At 42.2% G+C, this 23,398-nt stretch overlaps 2 protein-coding genes across 2 annotated transcripts in view; both read right to left on the bottom strand.

Annotated features, from left to right (window-relative positions):
• Window positions 1-700: 700 nt before the first annotated feature.
• On the bottom strand, window positions 701-8,407 carry atg4da (autophagy related 4D, cysteine peptidase a). Its single transcript, XM_070827787.1, has 11 exons — window positions 8,072-8,407; window positions 6,725-6,990; window positions 6,542-6,625; window positions 6,036-6,209; window positions 4,957-5,308; window positions 4,788-4,852; window positions 4,492-4,643; window positions 4,318-4,396; window positions 3,007-3,083; window positions 2,677-2,796; window positions 701-2,057 (listed from the first exon to the last, which is right to left on the bottom strand). The coding sequence occupies exons 2-11, from the start codon at window positions 6,939-6,941 to the stop codon at window positions 1,875-1,877; spliced, it is 1,503 nt and encodes a 500-aa protein (XP_070683888.1). The 5' UTR covers window positions 6,942-6,990; window positions 8,072-8,407; the 3' UTR covers window positions 701-1,874.
• Window positions 8,408-12,321: 3,914 nt separating this feature from the next.
• The window catches only part of LOC139198827 (microtubule-associated serine/threonine-protein kinase 1-like), a 45,890-nt gene continuing 34,813 nt past the window's right edge, over window positions 12,322-23,398 (bottom strand). Inside the window, exons 15-26 of the mRNA XM_070827785.1 lie at window positions 22,020-22,185; window positions 21,503-21,604; window positions 21,291-21,413; window positions 21,057-21,166; window positions 19,857-20,020; window positions 18,433-18,677; window positions 17,897-18,154; window positions 17,570-17,802; window positions 17,229-17,351; window positions 16,740-16,876; window positions 16,166-16,353; window positions 12,322-14,180 (exon numbers count right to left, since the gene is read on the bottom strand). Of these exons, the coding sequence (XP_070683886.1) occupies window positions 12,463-14,180; window positions 16,166-16,353; window positions 16,740-16,876; window positions 17,229-17,351; window positions 17,570-17,802; window positions 17,897-18,154; window positions 18,433-18,677; window positions 19,857-20,020; window positions 21,057-21,166; window positions 21,291-21,413; window positions 21,503-21,604; window positions 22,020-22,185 (3,567 nt within the window). The 3' untranslated portion in view covers window positions 12,322-12,462. The remainder of the gene's footprint in view (window positions 14,181-16,165; window positions 16,354-16,739; window positions 16,877-17,228; window positions 17,352-17,569; window positions 17,803-17,896; window positions 18,155-18,432; window positions 18,678-19,856; window positions 20,021-21,056; window positions 21,167-21,290; window positions 21,414-21,502; window positions 21,605-22,019; window positions 22,186-23,398) is intronic.

Below are 23,398 nucleotides of genomic sequence, written 5' to 3'. Positions count from 1 at the left end.
CTTTTCTATATAGGATGATTTCCACACAGTAAAGATAAATAAACCAACAAATGTCACACAAATTATGAGCAGGTAACAAACACATCACCACTTACAGTTCTTAGTCTACGGTGGACTGTAATGACAAATCTATAATGAAACTTACCTAAAGCCACACATTACAGCATCTCCTGCGTAATGATTAATGTACAATGCACTCTGTAACATCATTGGTACATGGCAATCAGTTCAGGCAGACATTATCTTATCCTGAGCCATTTCCAGAGAACTTTGGTTACCCTGACCTGCTCACAGACTACATCCCATCAGACCTCAGTCATCAGACTGTGACTTTCTGGTTGTTCCCACTGTGGGCCTGTCCTGTGTAATGATCTGCCTGATGAGCTGTGACCAGTAAAAAACAAAACACACAAAAAAAAACAACATTTAAAACATTCCTGTTCTCTCAGGCCTATAAAGTGTTAGTGTGTGTTTGGTTGGAGTGTTGGTATTGTGGGTACGTATGAACACAAAACCAGATCACAGGACAGGCTAGCTTTAGAAGCTCCTTGTACCGACAGAGGATGCAGTGTCCAGTACCATGCAATGTACTACTGGAATGAACTTAGACATTTTAAAGAAGAAAATTGTGTTCCGACAGTGAGCAGGTAGGAACAAAACATGGAAATGAAACACTATTAAGTATGAGATACAAGGAAAATGTGATTCCAGTGTTTGAAGTTTAATCAGTACAACAAACCAAACAACAGTAGTAGTGCAACTTGCAGTAGTAGCCTTCACGTAAAAAAGGACGAACAAAACACAAATGAATATTGCAACAGAAGCTTAAAGATCCAGGAAAAAAAGATCCACCCAGCTTGGGCTAGTCTTACTGGTCTATAATGTAGACCAGTAAAACCCAGAACCTGAACTTCAGTAAAACAAGCTGTTCTAGGATTTACCTTGCAAACGTATCCAGATAACTTCTGCTTCGTGGGACAAGCCACAGTTTACCAGGTAAAGAAACACATCCAACTGCAACTGAAGGATCATTTCTCTGCACCACCCAATCTGGCAGCTTGAGTTGTTCTTTAGGGGAACTGAAACAGCAGATTTGTGAGCGTTTCATATACATTAATGATGAATAACTGATAGCCAAAGCATGTGGGAGATCATCTGTGTGATGTTCGGGCCAGACTGCGACATGAGAAGGAATTTGTAGCTGCTCAGGATGCTCCTGGAGGAATCTGAAACCTCTGCAAAAAAACGTAACGCGATAAGACATCTAAATACATCCATACGCTTACTGAAGACGCAACTAACCTAACACCACACTCGCTTTCATAAACTTTCATAAACCTAATAAATAAATGCAACGAGTGAAAACTAAAAGGGAGATATCAGGCGGCCTCCCACCTGACCAGTGAGCAAATTAAATATCATGTAGATCACACATCACCTTCAGCACGTCCAGGTCAGACCAAGACAAAAACATAGTAGCTGAGTGTAACTGGAGTTCTTTAAAGCGCTTGACTTTACTTGTACATGTTTGACTTTGAGGCTTTTAGGTGTCTGATCAAGTGAATCATGAATACTTCAAGTACATTTCTAACCATGATCCATTTTGTTTTCATGTCTTATACCAGTAAAATAGCGTTCCAGCCAGCGCCCATTAATGCCTGTTAGCTTATAACACCCCTACACATAAAGGTGATGACAGAGGCCCCGCAGTTTTAATTTCCGTTGACCAGTAAAAGGGCGATAAAGCACAGAAGCGCCACGTCCACTTTCCAGCTGCACCATCAACAGAATGGAGTCCTTCCCTTTGTAAGGAAGTGAGGCGTCCTCCGCTGCCCTCTAAAGGTGAGAGCTGAGAGAGCATCCTCCGCTGTGTCTTACAGGAAGACAAACTCATCGCTGCTTCTTCTGTTGTTACTTCTGTTGCCCAGTTTGCCCGGGGGCAGAATGTGGGCTGCAGGTCCACTGTGGTTGCTGCTGTGTCCCTCAAGTCCGTAATCCTGACCCTGGCCCTCTACGAAGGTAAAGATCGGGTACTTCTCCTTCGATGATGACAGGGCCTGGGAGGACAACAAAACCTGGTCAAGCTGTCCAAGAACCCTACTGGATTATCCAACATATAGAATGATTGAAAAATGTCATATAAGGAGAGTACATGAATGTCTATCAAATCATTGTATTTTTACATACAAGAAACCTAAGTCTGCAGTCCTGTTGTAGTCTTTGCTCGTACTCGTTTTACAATCAATCAAATATATTCAATTTATAAGATATAAAAGAAAAAAAAAAAAGGGGCAAATTTAACTTTATTCTAAATTTAAATTTTATAGTGAAGGGATAGTAAGAGGATATTTTATACTAAAAATTCCACTACATATAAATCTATATACACTTCATCCGTCTAACTCAGACTGCCAAAGGCTCATATTAGCTTTAGCTAAGCTTTAAATGGCATTTTTCCACCAAATAAAGACTGTGAATTTTGTCCACATTAACCTACATTGGGGGTGTATTAGAAAGAGATCTCTTAATAGAAAGTATAAATAGGGGGAAAGAAAAACCTGTTTCACTGTAAATGAGGGCAATTGACTAAAAGAGACTATAAAAATTGTAAAGCTCTCCTTTGACGGAATAAGAAATTTGAGGTGAATTTTAATGCTCTCTCCTGTAAAAACTCACCTCACTGACAGCAGAACAAAGGGACTCAAAGTCCTTCTTGTTCTTGGCGTAGAAGCCGATGGTACAGCTAGGATCCATGCGGTTGAAGGGCATCTTTTTGGGAGAACTACAGTGGAACGACTAGAGCATGACAGAAGGAGACAGAGGTTATACAATGAAAAGGTTAGTAAAAGTGTGAGACAGGACATGTTATCTATAATGGTCTGTACATTCAAAACACAATCGAGCATGAAAGTCACATGGCCCAATATGATCTGAGAAAAAGAGACCGACTGGAGCGAGAGCAACAGAGACAAAAATGTTCCGAGGGATGAAGAGCGTGCAACCAACCTCCAGTGAGAAGTTGACTTGAGAGACATCCACCACAGGCTGGCAGTAGTGGGGGTCCAGGTACAGCAGCTGCTCGTCTAACAGAGAGGAAGGAGAAAAGTCAGGGAGAGGAAGTAAAACTTAGTATTAAAGTATAAACCTGCCGATCAGTCGGCCAGAGACAGATGAAAGGCTCAGTCACATCTATTTGTCATGTGCCTTCTCTTTGATCTCGCTGCAGTTCCCATTAACAGACACTAGATGCTGGCAAAAAAAAATCTATTGCTGAATTAAAAAATTCCTTTATGAAATTAGATTGATTAGTCTCACTTAAATTTTTAACAGGTCTGTGTACAGCCCCACAATGAGCAGACATCTGAAGGAAGATGACCTGCATCGAATATTTGGCTCTGTTATCATGAGACTGTACTGAAGAAACTGTTCTAGCTGAATAGATAAGGAGACAAAAAAAACTCAGGTGACGAGATAGTAGATGGAGGTCAAAGTGAAGTTTCTTTGGCTCCTAATTGAAATGAATGAACACTAACAAACTTTAAAGGTTAACATTGTGCTCACACTATGGTCATTTGGCAGGCTGGGTTTGAACCATGATTTCATTTATGGTTAGGAAAGGTTAACTACCTAACACAGTATCGCCATCATGCAAATAACATCACTGATTCTAAAAATTGTTGCTGTGAGAAAGATACACCAACGGAAACACTGGTAGAGACTGTTAGTGTAGCTCGTCATGTTTGTCATGTACAGAAACAGTGTAGGTTTGCTGAAAAACTAAAAGTGTGAAAGGTTTAATCTGCGTGTTCACACACAATGAGAATGCAATGAGCTGATTCTCACCGAGGTGTTGACATGACGAACTTTGTACTGGTTGAGCCATTATTATAAGTGTAAAAAAAAAAACTATATATAGACACACAGTCATTTGAGGTGGTTGCACGTCACTGTTTTTCCACCTCAGCTTAATTCAGCCCCGCAGCAACAGGTTCCTGACTATTACACTGCCGCAAGCACAACAGCATTTCTCTACTGATGTTTACCCAGTGTAATTTTTTAGTTAACCAAACCATGACAGGTGAGTCAAGCACGAGACAAACAGGAGTGGCAAGATTAAAGGAAGGCAATAGTAGGAGTGCAACATGCAAGTATAGCGAGTTCCTGTCTAAAGTAGATATTAAATATGTTTTTTACTCTATATAGTCCTGACTCCTGCATGCTGTCTCCAAAGAACACCAGATCCTTTCACTGACTAAGGACATTGTTATTTATTCCCTTGATTCCTTTCATTAGTAGCAAGAAGAGGCTGGTTCTCACCCTGGAAGCCAATGAAGTAAAGTGAATGCTTCGGTTTGCCTCCAATGATTCCAATACAACAATCCAGCTTTAGGATGTTCTGGAAATGAACACAAATGTTTTCAATATGACAGCAGAGGAATGAGAGAACTTCAGCTCTTTAGGAAACGGTGGTGTGAGGCAGAGTATTCGGACCTTGACACATTCGATGTAGGACGGGTTGAGGGCTTCCCCTCCCAGCCGTACTGGCACCAGTATGATGACAGACTTCCAGGCTTGGCTAGATGGGTCAGGAGGAGTCTGGCTGAGTGACAGGTCACACAGACCCACCACATCCTCTTTGTACACTGCAGTGCAGAAGAGAAATATCATGAGAAAAAAATGCATGAACACACAAGCAAGGGGGCTTCTTTAGGTGAGATATTTCCAAGTGGGGCACATGAGAGCAAAGTACACAGTAAGTATTCAATTTAACAAATAACTTGTCTTACCTGTACAATCCTGAGCCACGTATACAGCAAGGTTGTGGACTGCAGATGTTTTGGCTACCGCTTTTCTAAAAAAAAAATTTAAAAAAAGCTGTGATTAATTCCAACTACCTAACTAATTTCAGTAAACAGTAAAGCCTTGTAAAAACAATGCTTTTTCCACTAGCCTTACCGTAGTATGTGTGCCACTATAGAGGGGCCATACCAATCACCAGCCTTCTTCCCTGAACTTTTCCCAATTTCCACCAGCTGGTGAACCCCAAAAGGTGCTGAAGGCTGATCCCCGAACCAGGTGACCAGTCTGCGGTGGATGGGCTCTGCCTGCCTGTCCCTTGCACTCTCTGGTCTCTTCTTCTGGCTGCATTTGGGTGTGCGATCACTGGGCAGGGACTTTTCCGGGGTGTTGGATCCTCGTGGAGAACCAAAAGAGGGGATGGGGACCCCTCCTGCCCGGGCTGGGGAACGTGGTCTAAACACCTCAAAGTCCACATCTGTGAGCTGCTGAGCGTCTGGCCAGGCCCAGTCTATGGGGAAAAAAGGCCTGCACTTAACAATCAGGTACTGCCAGGCTACAGAAGGAGGGAGATGTTTTTATTATGTTTCTTCAGTCTTCAGCTTTAAACAATAAGGGACTAGACATCTTTTGAATACCACACTAATTGGGAAGGGCACTTAATGATGAAATGTAAAAAAGAAAAAAAGATAAAGTAGAGTAGAAGAGAGAAGCAGCACACAAGGAGCCACGAGAGAGACAAACAGTCGATTATGAAAAGAAACAATATATAATAAGTGAGGAACAGCAGAAAAAAATAATAAGTGACACTAAATAAATGAAAAATTGCAGAAGAAATTCAAAAAATGGCAAGAGGAACACAGGAAGTAGACAAAGAGACAAAATGAAGAAGTCAGATCGACTGATGATGCACTGGATGTAAATATTGTAAAAAAGAAAAACCTTAAATAGACCATCAAAAAAAAAAAAAAAAAACACACATGAAAGAAGTCAGACCCATCTGATTATCTGTCATGAGACAAACAATTCACTTAAATCCTTTCAATTCAAATGACTACTTGCTTTCTGCAAGTTATATGTGTCACACCATTGAGAGATAACTGAATCTGCTTCACTCAATAGAAAAAACAAGATCAACCTTTTAAAAAGGGCATGTTTGGCTTACACATAGTGCTCAGTCGATGAAAATTGAGCTATATTTTCTGTCTGTGAAAAAAAACAAAAAAAAACTGTGCTACCTCTGGGCATCAAATGGACCAGGAGCCCCTGTGCCAGCAGCATCTGTCCACTGCGCAGCATGCAGCCCCAGCCACAGTCGGTGGTCCAGGTGGAGCCCTCCAGCTGAGGGAACTCCCTCCTGTAGGTCAGCCAAATCCTGGACACAAAAGCCAGACGAAACCGCTCCACCTCGTCTGAGAGGAGGTGAAGCGATAGAGGGCCAGGCAGAGAAAAAGAAACAGAACTCTTAAATTATGTTGATTCAAACAAACCACTGTTGGGAAATTTTATTTATGTTCACCTTACATAAGCAAGATCTGACTTAAATGGGAACTGAAAGAGAGGAGACAGTTTGTTTGTTTTTTGGCCTACTGCTTTGTGTTCTGACGTAAAGTCAGAAATGCTTCAGAGGAAAAGGGTTTACATCTCTGTGGTTAACCAAAACACACATCACTGTAACACCTGGCAAAAAAGCATCTTGAAGAATTAACCTCACGATTTGTAAGATGATAAGAATAGAGCTCACCTTCACTGTTGAGCAGATAGGAGTGTCCCAGGACAATGACAGGCGATATCTTGTTGAAGGAGGTTTTAGACTTAACAGTCCAACCTACAGAAAGAGGAGTCGGGGGAAAAAATACATAATTACAAACATATGCACATGGAACAGAAGCACCCCCACACTGTTCCCTCAGGACTGAGCACAAACCATATTTGACGTTGTTCCATGCTGACATCAGTTTGGCCTTCAGTTTGTCCATCTCGTCAGGCTCTCCTGTTGCCTCTCTGCTGGGATCTGGTGATTGTTGCTGCCTAAGACCAAAGCTGCCCTGGCGGTCCAGGGGCTGCTGCCTCCGGGTCTCCACCAGCTCATCCTGCATCACTCCCCCTACGTACTGAGCTGCGCTGGGGGAAACGGAATTCATGCCTAAGCCCTCAGAGGTGGACTTTGGTGCTCCTCATTGCCACAGAGAACTAATGGGAGAAAGAAAAGGAAGAAAACAGTAAGAGATTAGCTGAATTATTGACTGGAGTTCACATTCTTCACACTCTGCCAGAAACTCTTTAACATATGAGACTTAATATTACCATTGTTACTTCTGCCAAATGTATGAGAGCATAAATGGATGTGAATAAAGGCCCCTGAGGCAAATCTGTGCTTTTGATCTAAATACAATGTAGATAAAACAGACTTGACTTGACTGTGGGCAAATGGCTCCTCGAGCAAACTCAGCATTAAACGGTGTTGTTTTGTACAAACTTTGTATATACTGTCCAACGTCACTCTCCAGAAGCCAATTACTTTTAAATTCAAGAAGATATAATGGAAAGGTTGATTCAGTTAAGATTCACAGATCTACTGCAGTGTTGTTGTTGTGAAGTTGTTGCTGACTAGCCAAGTTGGAGAGAGTGGTGTTATGTGGTGGTTGAGTGGTGCCAAATGCAAGTCCTCACTTCCTGAAAAGGTTTAACTACATTGTCAGAGTGATTAAGTGAAGTCACCTGTCTACTGATTTCACAATGCACAAAGGAAAGCACCAATGACTTTTCCACCCTGCCCCGAAACTGATGAGTAGTAGTTTCAACAGGGAACAGTGGCATGGTGTGTAGTCTTTGATTACACAGACGGGAACATTTCTGTGAAAAAAAAACCCATCATGTGATGAGCATTTGACAACCAGCATGCTGGGCTCTTTCAGAGTCTGTGGAAGTCATATGATTATGGTGGCTATTATCATGCATCGTTGTAGATCAAGCTGATAAGTGCCTAAGTAATGCAATTACTCACCGCAGACACAAATGTGTCTGTCACGACACTGCTAATGGGTTGTTTCCTTGCAAATAACTCCGATTTTATTATCAAAATCCTCGCAATCATTTTTAATTTATCTGTCACGACGGCAAATAACATAATAAACAGGATATACTTTCTGACACAACTTCCAAGCCTAAATATCAAGGGACTGCTGCACCCGTAACGTCACACCGCTTTTAAGCCTAGCTAATTTAGCTTAAATTTAACATTCACTCGTTAGCTAATAACTTAGTTACTTACCTGCTGTAAAAGCCAGTTAAGCTGCTCGACACCTTGTGGTAGGTTCACTCATTTCATCGATTTCCTTCACGGATAAATTCAGTGTACTAGCTTGCTAACGCTAGCTAACATTAGCATTTTTGGACGCTAGCCCCCGGCGTTAGCTACCTAGCATTCAAGCCGGACCGACCAAAGATCTTAATGACCTTTTCAACAAAACACAGCTGGTATCAGTTCGGTGCGCCTTCCTCCACTCGACAAGCGAGCTAATTTGTACACACGGTTCCGAAGGTAATAATCCAGGACATGGTGAGGTTTGCTTCCCTGACCAGACGCCGCGTTAGCATCTCCCTTTGACAGCAGAGGACATTTACTTCCTGTTGTCCTTTCCTGACACAACGCCATTGGTTGAAGCGATCACTGTGAGAGAGCTGATTGGATAATGCTCGAATAAAAGATATTAGCAGCGTGCTATTGGCTAATATCAACTCGTAGAATTATGTAACCTGTTACCTAGGCTACAAATCATATGATACATATATATATATATATATATATATATATATATATATATATATATATATATATATATATATATATATATATGTAAAAATAAACGTATTGTTAGTAATATACACTCTCAATCCCAGTTTAAGGAGCACACATAGCTAAAACTAATATAATCTAATGCATCAGCCCGACAATGGATCCTTCTCCATGAAGATTATAATGTTCAGAGATGTAGCTTCAACGTTATTGTCTTTATAGAGGATGTAGTTTGAGGTGCTGTTGAAGTGAATTACATTATACAGGGAAGCTCCTCTACTATTTAGTCTACCCTCATTGATATAAATGATAGAAAAGCACTACAAACTCCTCTGTAAGGAACATGTAATTGGATCGACCTATTGCTAAAACAGTTTCAACAAATCTGAAGATTATAACAGACTCAGTGGGTCTGATGCCATATAAAAAGTGAAGCTAAGAGCAAATGCTTTTTATCCTTTTTTCTTTTCATCTCTGTTAAAAATCTGTCCATCTTGACTTTTACTGCTGTCTGCATAAATGTTGCTGACCTGAATCTTGGCAGCAGCGGTGGCATCAGGGCACATTCATAGACCTCTTTTCTCAGCAGTTTTGACTGATTGCATTAATCATGGCTTCATTACACCAATTAATTATGTTACTTATGACACCCATTTTTACGTCTAAATGCTGTCAATAAGGTCCAAGAATTAAAAATTTTCCAATCTATGCTTTAAAATTAATGATGTCCGATTATGTATACTGTAGTCACAGAGGACTTTACTGTGATAAGTTTATACAATGGTTACTATAATTTTTAATTGAGATTATAGTCAAAAAGAGTGAGAGGTGTCAAGTTTTTGGAACAAATCTCAGATTTTTATTCCACATACTGCACTTCAGGTGTCTGCATTTGAATCACATCTATCACAAACAAAAATGCCCCATGGTACAAATAAATACACTTTGAGTGAACAGAGAAATGTGGAATGTTTTTATACTCAGACTTTTTTTGTGTTTGTTTGTAGAATCCATATATCTTCTTTTTCTTCAAAGTAACTTACAAACAATACCAGCAAATGAAGACTTTTTTTTCCAGGTAAAGTGCATGTATACTACTTTCTCTGTCAATCACAAAAAAGAAGTTCTCAAACATGTAACACCAGTATAGACACCACTGATTTGGGAAAAGGCCTGAAAGTGGGCATAATAGCTGTATAAGATTACTTTACATTTAGTTTTCTTAATCAGGTGATCAGAGCTGACCTGACGACTCATTTATTACATCGAGATATAAAAGAACTCCATCCTATCAATAGAATATATAAGACAGTCTATTTAAAAATGTTAATCCATATTCCAGAAGATATAATTAACAGTCACGTGAGGAACACAAGAACAGAAAAGGAATAAATTCATGTTTCAAGTGTTCATTTGATAACTACTGCAAATATTCAGTCATTAGAAACATAAATGCATATTCAGTAACCCTGTAGCTAATAACATCCACTCTGCTGTATTCTAGCAGCTTCTTTACAGAAACTCGCACTCCAGCAGGCTGTCAATGAACAATTTATGGAAACATGATTATGTGGTTATTTTGAACCACTGGGGGGCAGTAGAGTACAATGCAGAATAAAAAAAACTCATTTGCAATGCATGAGCCGCATGGGGCGTTAAAATCATTAGGACAAATGTTGTTGGATTTTAGAATGGTTTGTTGACAGAATCCTTCTGAAACATTATAGTAGATTAAAATCAATTTATATTGCATTAAAGATGCATTAAGACGTGTTTTCTACTTTAATGCCTTGCTATGAAAAACACTGTATACTGCCAATACCACAGCTATCACCTTCCCTCTTTGTAGCTGTACATAGATTTCAGCCACTTCCAGTTCATTGGTTTGGTTTTTGCAGTCAAATAACATCAAAACAATGCTGCCAGCTGATGTAAAAAAAAAAACCCCAGCAAGACATCCCAGAACAACTGCACAGGAAGTACTTCATGCAAAACAGTTGAGAGCAAAAGCTGGAGAGCAAACCTGAACATTTTGGAGGTTTAAACTGTCACTGTCACTTGACATTGTGCCTTGGTGTGACGTTGTTGTTAGTAGAATAATTTTATTTGTTAAAACCTAGAAGAATCAAAGTCATTTTTAATTAAATCACTATCAGTATGAGATTTTTAACAGTGCATGAGATCAAAACCCCTACGTTCTGCCCAAGTCCGCAAATAAACTGGTAGAGGTGTAGTGACAGCTGTAAATGGTTTGCATAAGATTATGTACACTGGATAGTTACTGAGAGAATGAATTACTAAAGAGATGAATACAACCAGTGAGAGGAGAGAAAGTCGATTTTCCAGTGAATATTTTATCCTTTTCAGCAGTATGTTACATAGCAAAATGTGAGCTTTAATCAACCTTGACTACGTAGTTTGTACTACCTAACAACACAGTCTTTCTGAATATACTGTAGATAACCTTGTTTTTACAGCCACAGGTTCATAGTGATATACTGTACCATGCCCACATCCACAAACCCTACCTTAGCCATAGAGCCCTTAAACAAATTACAGTATGCTACATCCATGACTGCCTGCTATTCCCGTTTTTGTCTCAAAACAACTCACTGCATATGTGCTTATAGTTCTTCTTTACATATAGGTAATCATCACTGTGCCTGCGTGATTTGTTCATAAAGTGGCAGAGCATTCAGCAAAGCCTGTAACTGGATCCTACTGTAACTGCTGCCTGTCTATTTCCAGTTCGGTTTCTGTCATGACCCTTGCTGAGTCGACCGTGCCGAGTGCAATTACCCCTTGAAGAGACACACACATGCTCATAAAACTCACACACTCGCAAGACACATTTACGTCCCAAATGATGGACCACAGGGGTATGGATTTAAATGCATGAAAATCAGCTGCTGACACTGCTGCCTCCTGTGGCAGTGCGAGTGTGTGTGCAATGTGTGTGTGTGTAATGTGTGTGTGTGTGTGTGCAGTCAGAGGCAGAGGGAGAAAAGGGACGTGGTGGCCCTCCTGTGAAGGGGAGATAAGCGCTGAGCCTGAGCTCTGTCAACCGCGCTTTCCTCTGCAGCGGGACACAGCCTTCAAGAACCACCAGAAATAGACCCAAGGTGGCTTCACACACACACACACACACACACACACACACACAATCCCTTGCGACAGACAGAGCTGGACAGCGCTCGATGTGACATCCACTGACAGAGCGCCTGCTTTGGCTTTTTCTGACTGTGCACATCAACTGAGTAAACTGCTGGATGAAGAAGAAATGAGCTTAATCATCTTGTTGCTCGCTTACCCACTGTAGCGGGTAACTGAGGCTGCGTGTCATTCGTGTTGTTTGATGCAAATATTAAAGTTTGACTGTGCCTCAGTTCATCACTGTCATCTTGTTTGATCAGCAGTTAAAAGAAGAAAGGGCTGGTTGAAAGACATAATAGAGTGACTGGATTTGGTATTCACAGTATTCAGCATGTTTTGATCGGTAAAGCACTTTTTGACCTTCTTGTACCTATAATACATGTACAGTACATACCATATGACATGCGTTCACATAGACCCACACGTATACATCTGATAAAGTGATTCACATTACATTACAAGAGTCTTCTTATTAAATACTTTATGATAGAAAATCAACAGATAATGCACCTTTACAGTAGATTATTTTAGTCCTGGTTTTAAGTTAGAATCAGTCATTGATTGGAATCAATAAATAACATTTTATATACTCTGAAACTGGAATGTACATTGTTTTTAAGTGCTTGACTTCTGTTGCATTGTTCTTCCAAAAAAAGGCATCTTTTTTTTTTCAAATTTTTTCAACTGAAGTCCCATGTAGGAACCCCATGGGGTCACATTTTCGGCATGCTGCTACCTGTTGCAGCCTTCTCTAGCGGTGAAGCAGCAGGACTTTGGGTCACTACTGCGGCACCAACAACCACTCGACCTCCAGCAGAAGCGTCAGACTTTCCTGCTGTGCCTCCCTGCTTCTCCTCCGCTGTCTTAGTCTGCTGATCTTTGCTCTTGGCCCCCTCCTGGGAGCCAAGCTTGATTGGCCCGAGGACGTTTTTGGCCACAGTGGTCAGCTGGCTGACGAAGCTTGTCTTGTCGCCGGGGGAGACGGGCCGCGACTTACAGAGGGAGGGGCCGCAGAGGGATGGCGTGACAGCAGTCGGGGAGGGAGAGGGGGAAGGCGAATGCTCCTCCACCACCTCCAGGCGACATTTGTCCTCCCAGTCGAGGGTTCCTCGGTAGCAGTTGACAGGCCCCAGTCCCTGCCTCACCTTGCCCAGCGACAGCGGTTGCCCATGTGGGGGGACGACGGGAGCGAGAATACGAGCTGGGAGTTTGGGGCTTTTGGAGCCGATGTCTGAAGTCCTCGAGTCACTGCTCTCTGCTCCAGCCTTTCTCAGGCTGTCCCCGATACCTGATGGTTTAAAGGTTTTGTTCATGCTAAGAGGACCTGCTGTTACTGTGGAGTTGACGCCAACAGATTTATCTGGAGTACAAGCAGAGCTCTTTGTGGAGAAAGAACTTGGTAAACCAGACCTACTCTTGTTGTTTCCTTCCTGCTTTGGCTCCGTTTTCCCCCCTAATTGCTCCTGGGAATCTTTACTATTACAGAACAAACTTTTGGCTGACTTGTGGTCTTGCTGTCTTTGAGTTAAGTCTGACAGACTCTTTTCAGGCCCACTCTGACCACCTAGACTTTCTGCTGTTTTGGTAGGGGTGCTAGGAGTTGTAGCTTTAGTTGTTTCTGCACTTAGTCTGGAGCTTGAGCCAGCATGGGAGCTTGAGGGCAACTCACTTGTATTAGGTTTTCTTATTAAGGATGACTGGGATACTGTTGCTCCAACACGACTCAATCTCTCCAGGACTGTCCCAGTATCAGTCTCTCTCTCTTTCTCCCTCTCCCTCCCTCTCTCCCTCTCTTCCCTCTCTCTCCCAGCCAGCAGTGTTTCCCTGCTAAGCGGTGACTCCTGTCTCCCCAGTCTCCTCACGGGCTTCAGGACACCGGTCTCTGGGGTAGTAGAGGATGAGGGCAGGGGTGGAGGATGAGGAGGCAAATTTTCCCCTTCTGTCTCCAGCAGGCTCTGGAGCCCAAGCTCACACAGGAAGGCATCCTTGCGGTACTCTGAGTGCTGCACCTCCAGGCTGTGCTTCCTCAGCGGACCCCCCAGCCCACCGGTGGAACTGGACTGGGTCAGAGGCGAGCCAAGCTTCTCTGCTGACTGCACCCGTTTGAGAAGAGGTGACCGTGGGGGTTCAGCACTCTTGGGCCTGGGACGGACCACCGGTGGCGAGGAGTGGAGCTTGGCAGGGAAGGACTGCGTGGTGTTGGAGCTCCCCACAGTGTGGCCAGGCAAGGGTGGAGGCGAAGACTGGGTAGGGGAGGGTGTGTGGGCCAGTGGGGACAGGGGGATGTTACCAGCGGACTTGCAGCGGGCAGAGCGATACTGACGATGGAGTTTAGGGGAGAGGCCGTGCAGGGAGCTGGGCCTCATGTGCTGAGAGGGAGCGGGGGAGTTTGGAGTGCTGGAGGCTGGAGAGCTGCTCTGGGAGGAGGCACCTAAAAGAAAACAGAGAGCAGAAAGGGCTGTTTAAGGTATGTACACTCCCCTCCAAAAGTATTGGAACAGTGAGGCCAGTTTCTTTATTTTTGCTGTAGACTGAAAACATTTGGGTTTAACATCAAAAGATGAATATGAGACTAGAGATCAACATTTCAGCTTTTATTTCCAAGTATTTACATCTGGATCTGATACACAACTTAGAAGATAACATTATTTGTAACGGAACACCAAATTTTTAGGCGAGCAAAAGTATTGGAACAGATAGACTTAAAATACATTAACGTGAAGAGACTTAATATTTAGTTGCAAATCCTTTGCTTGCAATAACTGCATCAAGCCTGTGACCCATTGACATCACCAAACTTTTGCATTCTGCCTTTGTGATGCTTATCCAGCATCAGCAGCTTATTTCACCGCAGCCTCTTTCAGTTGTGGTTTGTTTTGGGGGGTTTCTCCCTTCAGTCTGCTCTTTAGCAGGTAAAATGCATGCTCTACAGGGTTGAAGTCTGGAGATTGACTTGGCCAGTCTAAAACCTCCCACTTCTTGCCCCTGATGAACTCCTGTGTTGTTTTGGCAGTGTGTTTTGAATCATGATCTTGCTGCACCATGAAGGATCTCCCAATCAGTTTGGTTGCATCTTTCTTTAAATTGGCAGACAAAATGTCTCTGTAGACTTCTGAGCTCATTTTGCTGCTGCCATCATGTTACATCATCAATGAAGACGAATGAGCCCATCCCAGAAGAAGCCATGCAAGCCCAAGCCATGACATTACCTCCACTGTGTTTCACAGATGAGCTTGTATGTTTGGGATCATGAGCAGATCCTCTCTTTCTCCAAACTTTAGCCTTTCCATCACATTGGTAAAGGTTCATCTTTGTCTCATCAGTCCATAAAACTTTGTCCCAGAATTTTTAGGCTTGTCTCTGGACTTTTTGGCAAATTCCTGCCTGGCCTTCCTATTCTTCTTGCTAATGAGTGGTTTGCATCTTCTGGTGTAGCCTCTGTGCTTTTGTTCATGAAGTCTTCTGCGAACAGTAGACTGTGACATCTTCACTCCTGCTCTCTGGAGGTTGATGCTGATGTCAACAGTTGTTTTAGGGCCTTTCTTTACAGCTCTCACAATGTTTCTGTTGTCAGCTGCTGCTGTTTTCCTTGGTCTACCCGTTCGACGTCTGTTACTTAGTACACCAGTGGTTTCTTTCTTCTCCAGGACATTCCAAATGGTTGTACTGGCTATGGCCAATGTTTGTGCAATGACTCTGATTGATTTTCCATCTTCTCTCAGCTTCACAATTGCTTGTTTTTCACGCATGGACAGCTCTCTGGTTTTCTTGTTGGTTACGCCTCTAACTATAAATGCAGTCTGCACAGGCAAAACCCAAATCTGAAACTGAACGTGGACATTCAGCGCTATTTATTGTTTGAATAATCAATGTAACAGGACTCACCAGGGCAACAAAACACACCTGTCAGTCACATGTTCCAATACTTTTGCTCACATGAAAAATGAGTGGGTTCAAACAAAAGGTGCTATCTTCTAAGTTGTGTATCACATCCAGATGTAAATACCTGGAAATAAAAGCTGAAATGTTGATCTCTTGTCTCATATTCATCTTTTGATGTCAAACCCAAATGTTTTCAGTCTAATGCAAAAGTAAAGGAATTGGCCTCACTGTTCCAATACTTTTGGAGGGGAGTGTAGAACCCCTGAGGTAAAGACACACTTTTAATTCAAGTAAAGAGAATATTGACTTTAAGGGCTTGTTTGATTTCTGGCTGTAAAAGCTCACTGTCAAGACCATACGCTCTGTTTTGAAAGTAAATTTGGACAAATCCCAATTCTACGTTCTAAGAATATAATAATGAGTTGTTTTCTGTGCAGTTTTTAAACAGGAAAATATTCCTAATGTGAACTGATCTCAGACCACTTCTACTGGAACACTAGTATTTGTGTTGTTTATTTCCAGTGTCCTACCTACCCAGGTATGAGGGCTCAGGGGTGGAGCGGTAGCCCTGCGTCGGGGAGCGCGCAGACAAGGCGTGAGTCGGGGAGCCAGGAAGACTCTCACTGGAGGACAGAGAGCGATTCAAAGAGGACAGGCTGCGGCTGGTGTGCAGCAGATTGGACTGCTTTGTGATCTTCCGGAACAAGGAGTTACGCTTCTTACTGCGGGATTGACGAACAAAGGAAACGCCAGATAAGAAAGTAAGATTTTAAATGGGATTAACATATATGGGCATAATACACGATTTTCTGTTTGTTGAACATGACTTTGAAAAGAAGGATTTCCTTAGTATATAGAAAAGCATGTATAAAAAACATTTAAAAAGTATGATGTGCTGATGATGTGATGGTCAATAGTAATTCAAGTTTTACGGTATTTGTAATTAATGGGCAAAATTAGATTCTCACCAGATGAACACAGAGGTCAAAAAGACAGTCAGAGTTACTTTACATACGGCAATGTAAGGCACTACAGTTTAACTCCTTTACGTTTATATAGTATTTGAGTAACACTGTCACTGCAGTGATACAGCTGCATAAGCTCCTACCTGTCCTGGCCGTCCTTGCCCATGGTCCTCTTGTTTCGTCGGGCCATCTTGCATTTATAGCTGGCCTTGCGGGCAGGACCCACTTTAATGGAGGTGTTCTCGAAAGGCGTGGTTGTCACTGTCACCTTGTTTCCACTCTGTGCAGACCAGATGACAAATTATTTCTACACTGATGCTTATAATTATTCACTGTCAAGCTCATTTACCTACAGAAAACTGACCAACAAAATGTTACTTTTATACATAGAATTAATTTCAAACCTAATATGCGTTTGAAATAAGCAAAGAGCCACTAAGCTCAGGATTACGTGGGAGCTGCAAGCCCTTTGTCTCAGTACAGTAAGCTGAATAGCTCACTCCTTGAAATGGACAACTTATACAGTGACAACTAAGTGGCCTTTTGTTGACAGAAATAGAGGAATTACACATAAATATTAATATTAACAATGTATAGTACAGTCAAGAATGAATAAGCCTGCTGCTGCCCACCTTGAGGATGAGCTCTACCACTTCAGTGTGGACCAGGCCGTGGACGGGCTCCCCGTTGACGTGGGTGATGAGGTCACCAGCACACAGGCCAGCCTCCTGGGCGGGGCCGCCGTCCTCCACATGCTGCCAATTCATACGAAACATTCAAGTTCATAACAGGGCAAAATCAATAGTACAGTACAGAATTTAAGTTACTAGTAACTTTTAGTTTGGCTATAAATAATACTTGTACATTTTTAAAGTTTTAGAAATGCTGAAATCTCATCCTCTCTCTGTTTTATTCACTGATACCTGTTTGATGCCATCTGGCCTTTAAAATGCAACTACTACAAGTTTCTTACCCAAACAATGTGATGCACGCTGTAGATGTCACTGTCTCCGATGTAGACCCTGATGGCCCTGAGAGTAAAGCCGTATTTCTTTCCAGAGCGATGGATGGTGATGGGAGAGCGCAGCACGCTGACTGCCGGGCAGAAGTCTCTGCTGGGTGAAGAGTCACGGGATGAAGGGTTGGAGGAGAAAGAGTGGGGAGACATGGGGCTGGCCAACGGAGAGAAGCCGCCATGCTGCTCCACTGGAGGCAGGCAGAGAGTAAGGAGAGAAATTAGATACTGCATTAGGTAGCCACGGACTAATATTAACAAATGGATTTTATTATTTTCCCTCACCTGATGGTATGATAACAGACAGGGCAGTGGCAGAGGCTGACTTGATGACCTTGTTTCCGGGTCTGGAGTTGCGTTTCTCTCCATCACCAGACAAATGCTGATGGCGCGCCCTGCGGAGGACCAGGTCATTGGTGGCCCGCGGCCCCAGAGGGTCATACAGAGGAGTCATCACATCACGACCGGCTGCCGCAGGACCTGGGGATAAGGTGGTGATGGCCGTGGTAACTCCCGGGGTCTCTCCATGTCTAGGGGATTTGTCTGTGTGGATGTAGAGTCATGTGGAAATAATAGTTATTGAAGTTTAAAGTGGTGTTAGGAGGTGAAAGTTGATAATTGTCCAGCTGCCCACTTAAAACCACCTAATAAGGTATTACAGGTTGCTTTTTCATCTCCTCTGCTCTCAACCTCCATTTTGCTTTCTATGTCTGATTTATTCTTTACCAGTTTTCCTATTGCTCTCTTGTGCATTTCCTCTCCCTCTCCTGTTCTACCCTCATACCTTTTACTACTTTTGAGACTTCCCCCTGCAAACACACCTGCTCCGTTGATCTCCTTCAGACTGTTCCTCTGCTCCAGGAGGCTCGGTGAGGGAACACTGGTCCCATCCAGTGATGTTCCACGGACCTTGATGGGCAACTGGCGGGATAGGAAGTCTGTTTCACCGTCTAGTTGTGAGGCAAAACGATGTGTATCCATCAGTGCTGAGAAGCGTCGGCGAGCACCAAGGGGAGGGCTTGCATCCCCCTCCATGTAGAGGGACTCTGAACAAGACAGGCGCTTCCTGAGATTGACACAGAAGAAGTAAGATTATTATGAAAAGAGTGTCTCCTCTAAAAAGGAAGAAGACTGCCGCTAGTGAACATGGATGTAAACATTTCGAACACACAATGCTTTTAGGTGAAAAACGCTGAAAGTAAACGTAACTTTTATTTGTTAAACGAAAACTCCACAGGACACCTTTAATTAAAGAAATTAATGAATGTAATGAGCTGTAGCTAAAAAGTAATCATAACTGGGGAGATACTGATAATTCAAACTTGATATGGAGGGAAAATCCAATATGTAAGGTAATAAATGATGATTCACCTTCACCTTATCAAATTGTCTAACCATTATGATTACAGAATGTATGAATAAATTCATGTTATTTTCTGTATGAATGTAGAGAGATTGAAATTCAGACATATGCTTCCTAAAGATCGAAGTGATATGGAGTTATGAGAAGCAATGATGACCTGTTCTCCTGTATGCTCTCAGAAATGTGTCAGTTAATAGTATGTGGTCTGGCCCCAGCAGACTGTAGTCTTTCTGAGCTGCTTTAAAGCATGACAAGCATAGCAACAGTGCAGAATTATGTTTAATGAATCTAGATTCCAGGATGAGGGTGAATTTTTCATTAAGATGGACTAAAAACTAAAAGCCTTCATGCAAAGTAATGAGAGGTCTCATTAATCTTCAATCCAATCAGTCAAACAAATGACGTGTCCGCTGATAACTGTCAAAACTTCACTATAAAAGATACAAAAAGCATTAAACCAACTGTGTTCCTAAAATTACTGTAATGGCCATTGGAAAAACATGCACAGGATTTCAGTGAGACTGGCAGCTACATTTGAATTATTCATTAACAAATCATGAAAAAACTGTAACATCAGAGACATATTGGGTTTCTGTGAGACATGTGACCTTTCCTAGATTCCAGACTTTGGCGAGGTGGGATCTGTTGCCTGTGTGTGAACTCTCTCAAACTGCTCTTTTTATATAGTAAGATTGGTGTCACTGAGATAGAGGGCAGTTATTCAGGCACACTGAGGTAGGTGACTACTACTACTGCGAGAGAAAAAAACTTCAGGAAACTACCTTCTGCACGTTCTCGGTCCTGTCTTACCGAAGTATACATAACACCCAAAATCACAAACATGCCTCTGAAACCCGTCATTCTATTATGTGCACCACTCACATCTCGGGGGATCCGGTCCTCCAGCTCTTGTCTCTCATGCTGAAGCTGCCCAGGCTCTCTCTCTTGGTCACCTTGTCCTCCCGCGGGCCCTTGTGCTCCCGGCGGGACACAGAGGTCGTAGCTTTCTGCTCCAGCTGAGACAGATGCTCCATGCTGCTGTACACCTGCAGGGGGACACAGTCAGATCAGTGATCATTTGGCCTGTTAGCAGTTATTAACAGTTTTGGGAAAATATAGCTGGTGTGGGGGGGTTACAGCTATGTATTCGTTTACTGTAATTATTGAAGCCTTTTGCAAACCAGCAAATCTCTGGGATTTGTGTTTAAAACAATGAGTAATCATCAAAATAGTTGCAAATTAATTTCAAAATCATTAAAATCATTGACTAATCCTGATGTTTTGTAGCTCTAGATTAATAAATTCTAAAGAATCAAACACAGGTGTTTGTTCATTGTGGACTTCATAATGTGTGTGTACTCAGCTGAGCTCTATGTACACCCGCTTTGTTCGAGCAAGGCCACTCAACAGCCCTCAACTGTAACTTCAAATACATCGTAAATATAACTGAGATTGGGCCCTCAGTGAGGCACTTTGGATTCGCTGAAGAGCTCCTTCAGGACTTTGCAATCCAAACATGAGAGGATGGACCAGGTAAAAGACAGAGAGAAGGAAGATGGAAAGAGGGAGAGAGAGTCTAGAGAGGAAAAAAAGACAGCATGAGGCGAGAAAATCCCATCTGAGAGGAAAAGTGTGACAGACAGAACAGGGTGACACACAGAGGCACAGATCAGAAATGCTGTATAAAAAAAATGGCAGAGTAAAGAGTGGATGTGGAAAAAAATATGAGGATGAAAGATTGGGTCATTAAACACACACCTCTAGAAAGTTAGAGCAAAAAAGGGCAGAGAGAGGCACATGGGCATCTGAGAGGACTAAAATAGAAACTGGAGATGAGAGAAATAAGAAGAGATGATAGAACAACCCAGTAAAACTCCAGTCCAGCCTCCAGGTGCTGCTCTCTGTACAATAAGACCTCATTCTATCCGTCTAAGACTCTTCTCTTAAGTACTAAGTGAGTATCTGCGTGACAACCTGAATATAACAGGTTGACAAAAAGAGAGAAAAAAAGTATAATAGAGTTAAATGGCAGAGAAGGTGTGAGATGAAAGAGGAGAGGGAGGTAGAGAGACAAAGTCAGACCTTGCTGAAGCGAGGAGAGCAGGAAGAGAACTGTCTGATCTCTACTGGCTCATCGTCATTGGTGTCATCCTCGTCGTATGTATTGATATGATGATAACGATCCGAGCGGGCTGGCAGGGGAGCAGGAGGGGAGACAAAAATATATGAGCTGTCAGAAAATTATTGTACAACCCATAAAACTAATATTGGTGTAAGTGCTGTACTTTACAGACACATAAATCCACTGAAACGCACTATCAAAGTAGCTGGTGTCCTCCTCTGACTCCAAGTGAGGGATGAACTCCGCTTTCTGTCTCAGCAGACTGTTCCAGTCCAGCTCTGTGAAGAATGAATGCTGCTTCACTTCAAACGCTCCACCTGATGACAGGGGCACAAACAACGGTCCACTTAAATCTAAATACAATATGGATGGAGGGTAAACTTAAAGCTGCTTGAGTAAACATTACCTGTACCCAACCTCACGAGAGGGTTGGTCTGCAACAGGGCGGATATGAGGGCCTGGGCATCTGCAGGCAAGGCGTCATCACCTTCTGGCCAAACTATATCGTCTAACAGAGACAACAAAGTGAGTGCAAAATGTCCTTTTGGAGTAGTTTTGAAGAAAACAAATCACAGGCTGGTCTGAACTAATTGCTGTCAACATCTGCATGTTATCAGGTAGTAAATAAAACTATTCTAACTGGAGAAAAACGCTGCTCAAACAATATCACATGCTAGAGGTGCATGGTATGACCCTTAAAGCATATACAGATTGATTTCTTAACTTTGTGGAAGTCTTAAAATAGTGTAGCATACTTACTATGAACCACTTACTATAAAGAAAGACAATAACCCAGAAACCCAGTTGAATGAAAACACACACAGCATTTGTGGTTTTCTTCTGATTGCAAAAAATGTGCAGTTTGAGAGTAAAAAAAAAAAAGGTAAATTAGTGTGAGTTGCTGTGAGATGCTCTTCTCTTACCTGTGATGACCTGTCCGAACAGCTCCTCTGGAGTGTCTCCAAAGAAAGGCACACAGCCCACCAGGAACTCATAGAGGATGATGCCCATGGCCCACCAGTCCACCGGCTTTCCATAACCTTGGCGGAGAATCACCTCTGGAGCGATGTACTCTGGAGTCCCACATACCTGTGTGATGGAGAGACAGTGGAGACAAGGGTAGATAGAGGAAGAAGAGAACGAAAGAAGAGAGTTGTTGTCATTCAGGAAACTTTGTCATGAAATCCAACATGTCCAAGTTACAGTGCAAATTTTCCTCAAATATCTTCTAAAGATCCTCTCTAGACATGTAAGACCTATAAAAATACTCCACTTTGTATAAGAATTCGTCTGATGTAGTTTTTCCACAAGAAAAGCTCAATTAACCAGCCTTTTCCCTCATTGAAGAATATAAAATCTATCAAGGCAAACAAATCATTTCAAAAGTTTACTTACTACAGAACACAAGATGTCTCCTTGTGCACTTTACTGAAGCCCATTCTTAGTGTATGTGTGCTGGAGTTTTCATGTTTCCAAGTTTCATATTGAACCATGATTTACTTCCAAACTCAACCTTCTACCATCGAACTCTGCTCATATGTCATTTTGCACAGTGAAGCTCAAACATTCAGATGAAGTAACAATAAGTAAAACACATTTTTGAAAGAAAGGGAGCTTTAAATGGTCACTTCATTCATATGAGATCGCTGAGAATTCAAAGCTGTAATGAGCTGTTTTTACCTTTCAAAATAACAGTGCAATGCAATGATTATTTAGACCAATGAGTAACTAAAACAGTGAAAATTGTTCATAGCAAGTACTGTACAGCTTTTTAAATGTACTTTTAGTAATGCTGTAAGCAACAAAAAATTAATTTCATTAATATCCTTAGTATGGTACCAGACGTCTCAGCAGGCAGAGATTTTAAAACATCAGCAAATAAAACACAAAACTGTTTTTTATGGACAAACTAACATTTAATGCTGGAGATAGTCAGCGTCTATTTTACATGTTCCACACTGATGCCACATTTGTGGTTTCATTCTGGTAAACACACATATATGTTGTTCTGTGCTGCATGTATGTATGTGTGTGTGTGTGTGTGTGTGTGTGTGTGTGTGTGTGTGTGTGTGTGTGTGGGAGTGCGAGTGGGTACACATGTGCATGCTGTCTTACACAACAGAGACATTATTCTTGAGCAAGTGAGAAACACTCCCCTAATCAGAAGCTCTACTAGAAACATGAAAAGCAAAGCCTTGATCTGTTTCATCCGTAGATGTGAGTTCATTACTGGCAGACAAACAGATGCTGCTTAAACCCAGAAGAGCTGGAGGACAGACGGGCCAATCGGACTGATTATGAC

The sequence above is a fragment of the Pempheris klunzingeri genome, chromosome 3 (assembly GCF_042242105.1).
Source record: "Pempheris klunzingeri isolate RE-2024b chromosome 3, fPemKlu1.hap1, whole genome shotgun sequence".
NCBI lineage: Eukaryota > Metazoa > Chordata > Actinopteri > Acropomatiformes > Pempheridae > Pempheris > Pempheris klunzingeri.
Note: the sequence above shows the minus strand (reverse complement) of the source record. Positions and strands in the feature narration are given on the sequence as shown.

What these genes read in the sequence shown, in the direction of transcription:
- atg4da (XM_070827787.1), bottom strand. Translation starts at nt 6,941, where the DNA reads ATGAATTCCGTTTCCCCCAGCGCAGCTCAGTACGTAGGGGGAGTGATG. An exon ending in ATAGTGGCACACATACTACG is followed by an intron (nt 4,853 to 4,956) that starts GTAAGGCTAGTG and finishes TTTTTTTTTTAG; the next exon opens with AAAAGCGGTAGCCAAAACAT. An exon ending in CCTACATCGAATGTGTCAAG is followed by an intron (nt 4,397 to 4,491) that starts GTCCGAATACTC and finishes GTTCATTTCCAG; the next exon opens with AACATCCTAAAGCTGGATTG.